Source organism: Canis aureus, chromosome 15 (assembly GCF_053574225.1).
Source record: "Canis aureus isolate CA01 chromosome 15, VMU_Caureus_v.1.0, whole genome shotgun sequence".
Lineage (NCBI taxonomy): Eukaryota > Metazoa > Chordata > Mammalia > Carnivora > Canidae > Canis > Canis aureus.
In genome coordinates this window covers 53,690,564-53,701,260 of record NC_135625.1, presented here as the reverse complement: position 1 = coordinate 53,701,260, position 10,697 = coordinate 53,690,564, and the positions used below count along the sequence as shown (strand labels likewise).

The window sequence follows — 10,697 nt, the reverse complement described above, 5'->3', positions numbered from 1 at the left end:
GAGGGGGAGGCAGAGGCTGCTGAGTCATCGCACAGGTTGTGGGGTGCAGAGCTTGTTCACGTGGGGTTCGAAGTTTCTGTGAGGACGCTTTGGAAACCTGATTCTAGGTCTGGGACCAGGTCGCTGTGAGGGTCCTAGAGGGAGGCCAGGGAAGGAGGGGGCATGTTAGCAGTTTACCAGTCAAGCTAGAATGCTCTGAACACTTGCATAGTTAGGGATGGGAGTGAGTGGGAGCCACTGAGGTTCTGGGCACCCAGGCGTAGGTGCTGACAGTGGGTAAGGGGCTCCTGCCACTGTTGTGGGGGAGGTGGGCTCAAGGCGATATGCCCAGTGGATGTGGTGACATGCTGGGCGGGACATGGTGTCACCTGTGCATTATGCTGTTGGGGGTGCTTCCCGCAGTCAATTGAGGGGAACATGAGACCCCAGATGAAGGACGGTCTCTAAATGCAAAGCTGTGGAATGTTCCACATGTGTGAGGACAGGACCACTAAGGTGTATTTGGGACCCTGGCCTGGATCCTCTGCAGGAGGGAAGGTGGGCTGAAACTTTCCTCAGGAAGGAGGCACTTGTTGCGGTGTCCAGGTGGTTCAGGCGAAAACATCCTCTGATTTATTGCATGTTATGCATGTCCTTAAACGTACTCTGTCATGCAGTGACAGAGCAGGGGTAACATGTTGGTGGGGAGCCTTGGGCAGAGACACACGGGTATGTTTGAAATTATCCCAAATAAAACGTTCAGAAAAACAAGATGGCAGATGAGCACAGGGAAGGATATGCAACCAGAGCCATGTCCCCCTGTGACTGGCTGCTGGCAGCATGGCTACATGTGTGTCAGGATTCTGATGTGCCCTCAGATGGGTGAATTTCATTAAATCCAAAACTACATCTCTGCAAACTTGGTTTTTAAGGAAGTAACAATGTTAAAGTGAAAAATCAGAACCAGATGGAACCCCATCCAACTCCAAGACCTGGTCCTAGAGCGCTGTTCCCAGAGTACCTCCCTGGCCTCCAGACACACCGGGAGGACACCACGCTAAGTATAAGAAGCTGGGGCACAGCAGGACACCTGACGTGCACAGGGAGGATGGGGAAACATGAGGACAGTGGGGAGGGGCTGCTCGTGGGCACGGGACTCCTTTTGGGGTGAGGACAGTGTTCTGAACCAGATGGAGGTGGTGGTTGCACAACACTGTGTGCGTTCAGCGCACTGAGTTCACTGTAGAGCGATTATTACATTTTACCTCAAAACACATTTTTAGTAAAGGTGATGCTCTGTTCATCTTCATTTTTGCTGGGTTTGCAAAGGGTCCGTGAAGACTTGCCCTGGGGACACAGGAGACATAGGCATCAAGGCCCAGTAGGCTCCTTGTCTGCAGGGTCAGCCCATCATGCCCAGGAAGGCCGTGTGTGGGAAGGGCCAGCAGTGGGGCCCCTGGCGGTGCGGGCTGACACCTCTGTGCCCTCTGGTGGTCAGTGGCTGCAGTGGCTGTTCTGCCCCCCGCACCCTGTCAGCAGCAGGCGCTGACTTCTGGCTGTTTAGAGCAGTCCCGGCAAGGGTGATGCCGGAGGGCGTGCTGTCTCCCAGAGGCACACTGGCCTGTAAGCGCCTTGGAATGCACTCCCACTTGGGAGGTAGTTGTTGCGTTGGAACGCAGATTTGCATATGGAGAGGGTGGGCTGTGTTCTCCACGTGGGGTCTTGGGGGGCCGGGTCAGGTCCCCACACAAACTGGGGAGTAAGGTCAGTAAGGCGCCAGCTGAGCAGAGCATCTGGAAACAAAATCCACCCCAAACGTCAACTGTGGCGTTTGCAGGAAGAAGTCCTTCACCTGCCGAGCGAGCGGCAGGGGTGCTCCGAGCCCGCCGTCTCAGCCCTCCCGTCGGCGTGCCCCATGCCCACTGGGGTAGTCAGCAAGGGCAGGATTATTTCTGCCATGGTGACATGAATGCCATGCTGTCACCTGGATGCCCTCTCGCTGTGTGGCCTGCCCTGTACCTGTGCCCACCTCCGAAGTCCTTCTCTGAGATGAGGATAGAGCCCTGCTGTGGTGGCCAGGGCCAGACAGACCCTGGGTGAGGTGGGGCTGGGGGGCTAGGGGGCATGGTGTCCTCACATATGTCACTGATGGGCAGGTTCTGGATCTGTCATGTCACGATTGCCCTCCAGCCAGTAACCCTCTCCCCAGGTGCTCCTGAGTGAGAGCTGCTCCAGCTGCAGGCTTGTCCTGCCCGCTTTGCCCCGTAGCCTTTGGGGCGTGACTGGGCGTTTCTTGCCTTTGGGGGCTAGGTGGATAGTGTGAGGGACAGTGGGCTGCCCACAGGGAGGCGTGCAGCCTGCACCCTGCCTGCGTGCTACCCTGGCCTGGGTGCCATGCCGGAAGCAAGGGAGGCCCTCACGTGTATAGTGGGCGAACTGGCAGGGCCAGAGTGTGGGTAGAGGCTCCTATTTGGGGCCGAGTGTCCCCAGCAGTGCAGGGAGGATGGGGTGGGGGCTGGGCTGGGGTCCTGGCAGCTGAGCAGGTGTGGGGTATTCACGCACACGGGGCTTTGGCTTCAGAACCTGGTGAGGGGTGAAGGCCGACGACCCCGAGCCCTGAACCAGTGCCACCCCCACACGGAGCCCTGTCTGCCCACATGTCCCAGGTGAGCCTGAACAAGGTGGGTGAGTACTGGTGGAGCGCCGTCCTGGAGGGCGAGGAGCACATTGACATCGACAAGATCAACAAGGAGCGTTCCATGGCCACAGTGGATGAGGAGGAGCACGCCGTGCTGGACAGGCTCACCTTCGATTACCACCAGAAGCTGCAAGGCAAGCCGCAGAGCCACGAGCTGGTGAGAAGGGCAGGGGCAGCGGGGGCATGCTGGGGGCACGGAGGGGAGGGGGCGCTCCTGTGGGATCCTTGCAGGCGGCCCTGGCCTGGTCACCTGTCACCGTCCAGGAAGGGGTGCTGGTACACACAGGCGTGGGACATGGCATGTGACCCTAGCTCTGCAGGGCATCGGGGGGGCATGTGTGTCTCCGATGACCCTCTCCCCCACACCCCCCCCCAGAGGACCCTGGGCAGAGTTGTGAGGACCCAGGCTCAGCCCTGCTGTGGGGCCCATGGGAAGAATCCTCCCGAGTCCCCATGGAACCCCAGAGGCCTGAGAAGTCCGGGTTGACCAGCGTGGAGAAGGCAGGAAGGGCCCGGTGTGCAGAGGCCGAGGCTGTGCGGCCTGAGGGCAGGGAAGAGGGTTCGTGTGTGTCAGCGCTCCCAAGACTGGCTGTTCTGGGGGGAGAGCGTTGCTCTTCCCAGGTTAGTTTTGGTTCCCCAGCATGACAGGCCTGGCCAGCTCAAGCCTTGTGGGGGCACCAGTGCTACCCTGGGGGCCTCACTGTGGTCCTGCTGGTGCTTTGGGGGCACCGCGGGGGTCCTCCTGCCACCCTGTCCTCAGATGGCCTTGCTCCTGCGGGGCTCACTCCAAGAGCTCTGCCTGCGCCAGGTGGGCAGGGCGGGCTGGGTCGTGGGCTCCACTGGTGGCCCTGAGAGGAGTGTCAGGCACCAGCTTGTGGTCAGGGTAGCCCGGTGGCTCGGGCAGCAGGGCTGGGGCCTGAGCCTCTGAGCCTTCTCTCAGCCAGGCTCCGTGACCAGCTGGGCCTACAGGGCTGGAGGGGCTGAGGTGGCCTGTTGGGGGGACCTGGGGCTGTGCCTCACAGGCTGTGTCTCCGGCTGTCACTGCTGAGCGTGCACTTGCCTTTGTGTGCACTGGGTAGCTGTCCCTGTCCCTTACGTGCCAGCTGCCTGTAGTCACCAGACGCAAGCTTTGTGAGCTTGGGCCCCGTGGAGGGGGTCAGGTGCCACCGCCTGGAAGTGGCCAGGCACCCAGGCCCAAGAGGGGAGCAGGAGACTTCTGCCGCCAGGTCCAGGACAGGCAGCTGAGGAGGAAGGGTCCAAGGAAGAGCTTTAAAGATGCTGCAGCCTAGCGGACAGATCTCTGTGCCTCGAGCGGCCCAGACTCCAGCAGGACTTGCCATTGTGCGGGGCAGCATGGGGCCCTGGGGGACGTGAATGCTGGGTGAGCAGTGCTCTCTGGGCACCTGGAGCAGACGCACAGGAGACATGGACTGGGTGTGCCCCTTGCTCGGGTCACCCGCTCTTGAATGACCAGCACCAGCACTGCTGCCTAGGACCGCTCTGGACTCCCCAGGGACTTGGGGAGGAGTGTGTGCAAACATGGGGCATCCTGGCACACGGCTGTGAGGGGAGCAGGGTCAGTGCACAAGAGTGTGGAGGCAGGAGGAGGCCCCTGCTGGGAGCTAGCAGGGAGGGAGCCAGATACAAAGCCAGGAGGTGCCGGTGTCACACTGTTCGGGATGTAGCTATGGCCTTTGGAGGAAAGCAGGCCCCTGGGGAAGTAGGCTGCGTGGGGCCAGAGGGTCAGCGGGATTGGCTGGTCCTATGAGGAGGCCCAGGCGGCCCGTGTGGGGAGCAGGCCTGGAGAGAGGGCCCCTCAGGCTGCACGGGTGGCTCTGGACACCGTCCTCGCCAGGGGTCAGGGCTCCCCTGGGGCTCCTGTCCAGAGAGTGGCCAATGGGGATGGGGCTTGGCAGGAAGGGGTGGATGCCCTCAGCGTGGCCGTGTGCACGCAGTGGGCAGTGACTGGCTACCGTGGGCCACACTCACGGCCACAGCGCCGGGTTCTGTGAGGCAGAGTGGCCTCGGGCAGGAGGGACACCGGGCCTTTCTCCCTGCGCTGTGTGCGGGGGCGCCCTGCTCGGTGTCTGCGACAACCCCGATCCTCTTGTGGAGGCGGCGGAGCAAGTCGTGCTCTGGGCCGTGTGGTTAACCTCTGTGTCTGTTTTCTGTTTGTAGAAAGTCCATGAGATGCTGAAGAAGGGGTGGGATGCCGAAGGCTCCCCCTTCCGAGGCCAACGATTCGACCCGGCCATGTTCAACATCTCCCCGGGGGCTGTGCAGTTTTAATGCCCAGAGGAAAGAACGTGCCTGCGGCCGTGCCCCCGGCTCCCTCCCGCCAGGGACTCGCTGCCGGGTTCGCCCTTGCCCTCCTTTCTTTCAAGGGTGAACCCGCGGCGCCCAGCCCTGTGTCTCCAGACTGTCGGGAGCAGCACGGGGCGAGCGGGACACCGGCCACCCGCTCTCCTCCTGCTGCTGCACACGCTCTGCTTGCTTTCCTCGTGCTGGGCCCGGGGAGCGGGTGCTGGGCCGGCTGCTGCCGAGGGGGGCGCGAGGGTCCTCGCCTTCATCTCTCCTGCACACCTGTGTGTGCGCTCTCGCTTGGTGTGTGAGTGTGCGTCTGCTGGATGCTCAGCCCGGTCAGGGAGAGCAGACTGGGGGTTCTGGTCGGCGCTGCTGGATGTGGGGACATGGTCCCAAGTGGCCACAGACACAGCAGGAACTGTCTTCTGTGGGGTGTGGTCCTTGTCAGGGAGCCGACCAGGTGCCCTCGGGAGACACAGCCACGGCCTTTCCTCCTGCCTCTGCTTTGCCTGTGGGGCCTGAGCCACCCCAGGCCCGCAGGCCGCGTGCCCACTGCTCTGTGGGGCTGTCAGCTGGCAGGTTTCCTGGGACCTTCCCTCCGGGGCTGTCCTGGGGCCTGAGGAGGACTCCTTTCTAGGCGATGGTTTCTCCAGAAACGGCCCCCTTCAAAGGGCTTGAGTAGGTGGGAGCTGACTCAATTGGGGGCAGGTCTGTGGCTTGAGATGGCCAGAAGCGAGTGGGGATTCCTGTGTATGTCCGAAGCAGCCCCTGGGAAGCATCGGGTGGCTCTTGTGCCATCGAAGGAGGTGCAGACACCAGGTGGCTGGGAGGAGCGTCGCTAAGGGGACGCAGAGCTCTGCCCCCATAGTTGGGCCGAAGCTTGTTGGTAGAACTGCGAGACCCATCCTCGGGGTCCCCAGCATTTGCCAACCTGTCCCACATCCCAGGGCTCTCATAGCACGCATGTGTGTGCGAACCGGTCTCGATGGTCTCGTCGGGGTCTCCTGGTGTGATGAGATGGGGCGTGCACTGTACCCCAGCTACTCGGGAGACTGGGGAGCCATGGACTCCATGGTCCGTCGTTTTCTCTGACGTTTTCAGTGTTGCATTTTTGCCCACCCCGCCTATCGTGGCAGCAGCTCACCAGCGTCAGAGTGGCGGGCTGGGGCACCCGGCCATGCGGCCGATGGCGGGCTGTCCTCATGGGTGTCCTCTGCCCATTGCTGCCGGCCTGGGCCCTGGAGCCGGTGCAGTCTGCGTGTTTTCTCTCTCCAGACGCGGCCGCCGCAGATTGGCCACTGAGCTCCGTCAGCCGAGGTCCGCGGAGACCAGGGTGCCCGCCCGCGAAGTCCCCTGTCCAGTGTTGGTTTGCAATAAATCTGTATTTAAGCACTTCGGCGTCCGTGTGTGTCACTTGCTTCCGAGACTCTTCTCTGCGAGTGTGCGTTTCCGGAACTCCAGCCACGAGGTCCCTGCCTCGCGTACAAAACAGACGCCAAAGTAGGGGATTTCTTAGTGTCTTCTGATCTGTGTCTGCTCTAACCTGTGGTTTTCAGAAATCTGACGAGCTTTTAAGAAAAAAGGATTGTGGCTGCAGAGCCGACATGGGTTTCTAGCAAGTTCTGAAAAGCTGAAGTGAGCACAGGATCCCGAAGCTTCAGCTAGAGGACCCCACCCCACCCCCGCGTGCTGGGCTCACCCATCTGCCTGCACCCTCCCGGGCACAGCACGTCGGCTGCACCCCTGTCCCAGGGACCGTGCTTGTGGACAGGCCCTGGTGGTGCTTCTCAAGTGAATGGAGGATGCGTGGTGGCATTAGCGCACAAGTGCCCAGGACTAGAGATTATGTGCCAGGGAGGAGAGGCCCCATCTTTCAACAGTTTGCCCAAAAACGTATGGGAGGGAGAACAGTCTCCATGTTCTACATAGAAAGGAAGTGTCCGGGAGGCGGCAGTTGCGGTGTGGAGGAGTGAGCCCAAGACTGCCCACCTGAGGACAGACCCACAGCCACCTGGGTCTGCCCCACAGGCAGGCTGGCGCTCCCGTGGGCCTCCCGCTGGCACCTGTCCCAGCCTCGGTGGGTGTGGGGGGTAACACTGTCATTTCAGGCTCTGCTCCTTGCTCAGCCGTCTGCTCAAGCCCCTGGTGCTCTCCCTAGATGGGGTTCTTGAGGGCTGGCTGGCCTCCAGAGGTCGGCTTGTGTGCAGCCCGACAGCTTGCCCTGGCCTGCCCTCTGCCGCTGAGCCCGGACCTGGGTACTGCCTTGTGTGTTCCCCTTGCCCTGAGGGGACCAGGCCCACGGACACTGGAGCCCACGCTGGGAGGCACGTGGTGAGTTTCACCCCGCCAGGCCAGCAGGCACAGCAAGCAGCCTGGCGGGGCTGTCCCGGCTGGGTGGTCTCCCGTCTGGCTAGCATGGAGGACAAAACCAGGCCGGGCCTCCCGCCTTCTCCGTCATGCTGCTTCCCACACTGTTTAGCCAGAGCCGGATGCACTCGGGGACGTTTTGATGCAAACACGGTTTGAGGGCCACAGAGGAAGGGATGCCCCTGAGGCTGGAGCTGGAGACACACACACACACACACACACACACACACACACACACACACCCCGCATGCTGCTCCAGTGGGGCCTCCCTGCCTCTGCCATCCGTGTGGCACAGGCCTGGTACCGGCAGACGCTCTGCTGGTCAGGGGGTAGGCCCCTGGCGTCATTTGACGACCGCTCCCCAACAGCCCAGGCGCTTCTCCCCGAGGAGGGGTCCTGGTGTGGGTATAGCGGTGGGGCGGCTAGCGGTCTGGGGCAGGCTCTCCTGCAGGGCGGGTGGTTGGGAAGCTGCCCAGGTCGGGGCCATCGCGTGGCCTGGGTGGGGTCTCCTGGCGGCCCACAGCAGGGGCCTAGGAGCCCTCCACCATGTGCCTGGCCTGCAGAGGGTCTGGTTTGGCAGGTGCCACGGAGGGGCTGCCAAGCAGGAGCTGGTGCTTTAGCCGAAACGCGTAGGAGCCCTGGGGACAACCTGTCAGCTGTCCGGGCCCAGCTAGGCCACCCCAGGCCGGCGGGTGCCTAGCAAAGAGGAGCTCTGCTGCAGAAGCAGCCACAGGGCTGTGGGAGAGGGGCCAGGCGGTGCCCCACACAACTCTGGGGTCCTCCCTGACCCAGACAGGGTGCTCCGGACTCCTTCCATTTCAACCCCCAGGTGGTTGGGCATCTTGCGAAGATGTTGCATGTAGGGTTTGGGGACAGCCCGCTGGAGACGGCCTCTGGTGGGGAAGGTGCCAGGACTCGGCCCCGCCTCCTGGCCCCCCCCTCCTGGCCCCCCCTTCCCCCCCAGCCTCCCACAGCAGCTGCTATAAAGTCCCGGGGATACCTGCTGGCTTGGGGCTGCCCTGCAGGCCAGGCGTCCTGCTTCAGGTGGGTGTGTCAGCTCTCTGGGTTACAGGGAGGTAGGCTGTCTTCCTGGAGCACCAGACACGTCCTCAGAGGTCACGAGGGGCATCCTGGGCACCCCCTCGGCCTCTGCGGGGATCGAAAACGCCCCCGATGGCAGGATGGTGCACACTCGCCCCGTGTTTACAGTTGAGGTAAGCAGCTCAGTCAGCAGAACCTTGGGTGACCTGGGCAAGTGGCAGGACTGGGGATGGATGCGGCAGGCCAGGTGGAGCCTCCAGTGCCCTCTGCGCCCCAGGGCCTGGACAAGGGGATGGAGAGGTCCAGCCAGCTCAGGTTTTGAAGGACAGAGTCAGGCCTTGGATTTGACCCCAAATTCCTGGATTCTCAGGGAGTCGCTTCCAATGTGTGCCAGAGAGCAGTGACCCGTGCCTGGTGGCGAGGAGTAGGCTGAGTGTTCTGGCCAGCAAGTCCTGCAGAGGCACCCACTGACCCATCCAGGGGCGCTGTGGCCCCCCCAGGCCTCCACGGAGAGGGGCTCCCCAACCGCACCCAAGCCTCAGGGCCTTTCGCTCCCAATTCCGTGCTGGCAAGATGGTCCCACACAGGGCTCAGCACCGGGCGGGGGTGCTGCGGGACCTCCCACCCACCCTGGACCCTGCAGAGCCCCGGCCCCGCCCTGCCACCCCCTTCAGGGACTGGCCTACCCCCTGGCTCAGGCCTGCTTCCCGCCCCACCTCGGGGCAGGAAGTGACCTGGGGGCCTGGCGGGCAGGAGGTCCACGCGCTTAGGAAGGATGTTGTGACTCGAGCACGGGCACGGAGCTCACCATCTTAGTGACATTCAGCTGCACCTAGCACGTCCATCCGCAGAACTGTCTCGCGTTCCCAGTGTGGAGCTCTGTGCCCGTTCAGCAACCTTTTCATTTGCTGCTAGCTTTAAAACGGAGATTTTACCCACATTCCGGTTTCTGGGCACACTCATGGGCTAGAGAGCCAGCTGGCACTGAGGGGTGCAGTGGGGGCTGGGGGGCTGCGGCTGTGACCGCCACAGTCCCACAACGGCACCTGCTTACCACAGGCTCCCTGAGGACCTGCCTCTGGAAGGGTGGCCTCTCCCAGCCACCGGGGTAGAGCGGGCCAGGTGGCAGGCGGGGAAGGGCCTTGGGTGCCTAGTGCAGACAGGGCTCCAGGATTTAGTGTCTCGGGCACAGGGAGGACTTGGCCTGACGTGGATGAGGGCACAGGGGTGGAGCTCTGCTTCGGGTGCCTTCCGTCCTAGCCTGTCCACCCAGGCTGGGGGAGGGGCTGCCCAGAGCGCCCCCCCCCCCACGAGGGGGCTGCAGGAGGCGGGGCCAGGCTGTGTAACCACCCTCAGCCTGCCAGAGATCACACCCCCTCCCCAGAACCTGGCTTGTGACCCCTTAGGTGGTAACAAAGACAGCAGAGCAGGTGACGGGAGTGCTCCTGGATCATCCAGGAGCCCAGTGTTGGCACAGGCGGCGTCTTGAGGGGCAGGAGGCAGGCACCTGGGGGGCTCAGCGGTTGCGTGTCTGCCTTTGGCTCAGGGCGTGATCCCGGGGTCCTGGGATGGAGTCCCCCATCGGGCTCCCCACAGGGAGCCTGCTTCTCCCTCTGCCTGTGTTTCTACCTCTTTGTTTCTTTCTCTTTGTGTTTCTCATGAATAAATAAATAAAATCTTTTTTAAAAATGAAATAAAAAATAAAAAATAAAAGGGGCAGGAGGCTCAGGGTCAGAGCTGGGGAGGTTGGGGCGATGTGCTCTGAAGGTGGAGCAGGCAAGGGAATGTTTCCCCCCACCTTGATTTCAGACTTCCGACCTCCAGAACTAATAATAGGTTTGGTGTCAAGTCCCTGAGCGTGTTGGTCCCCGCAGTCCTGGGAACCCCTCAGGGGTGGGCTTTGGCCTTGGGGGCACGAGGGTCCTGCATATGTGTTTGCCCAGTGGAGCTGGAGGGATCGCCCCAATGGCTCTTGCCTCTGCCCTGGGGTGCCTTGCCAGGCCCAAGCCAGCACAGCCTGGCCTGTCTGGTGGTCGCCCGCTGATCCAGGACCAAGGTCCAGACCCCCGCCCACCCTGCGGCCCTGGCAGGTCTCTGCTCAGAGTTCAGCGGAGCCTCCATCAGTCCGCTTGGGTCCTGAGAGCCTGGGGGTGTTGGTGGGGGTGTGGTAGGTGAAGGGGCCCCGCAGGGTTGGCGAGGGAGGGGGCGGCTTGGGCAGAGCCTGTGCAAGGAGGGCTTCTCGGGGGGCCCTGCTAGCTGGCCCCTTGGAAAAGCAGGAGCCACGCTGGCCAGCTGGTGGGGGGGACCT

At 62.6% G+C, this 10,697-nt stretch overlaps 1 protein-coding gene and 1 long non-coding RNA gene across 7 annotated transcripts in view; one reads left to right on the top strand and one right to left on the bottom strand.

Moving 5' to 3' along the window:
• The window catches only part of NUDCD3 (NudC domain containing 3), a 58,320-nt gene extending 51,947 nt beyond the window's left edge, over nucleotides 1-6,373 (top strand). For 2 of the 3 annotated variants that reach the window (XM_077849928.1, XM_077849926.1), the window contains 2 exons: nucleotides 2,646-2,834; nucleotides 4,856-6,373. In XM_077849928.1, coding sequence (XP_077706054.1) covers nucleotides 2,646-2,834; nucleotides 4,856-4,966 — 300 coding nt within the window. In that variant the 3' untranslated portion in view covers nucleotides 4,967-6,373. The remainder of the gene's footprint in view (nucleotides 1-2,645; nucleotides 2,835-4,855) is intronic. The other variant, XM_077849927.1, reaches the window with a different exon arrangement.
• Nucleotides 99-9,754, bottom strand: LOC144284834 (uncharacterized). Of its 4 annotated transcripts, none has more exons than XR_013353257.1 (3): nucleotides 9,198-9,754; nucleotides 8,349-8,800; nucleotides 99-134 (listed from the first exon to the last, which is right to left on the bottom strand). It is a non-coding gene; the product is annotated as an uncharacterized LOC144284834 (long non-coding RNA). The 4 variants fall into 4 exon arrangements; XR_013353254.1 differs by lacking the exon at nucleotides 99-134 and adding an exon at nucleotides 6,105-6,549; XR_013353256.1 differs by lacking the exon at nucleotides 99-134 and adding an exon at nucleotides 6,105-6,457.
• Nucleotides 9,755-10,697: the final 943 nt, after the last annotated feature.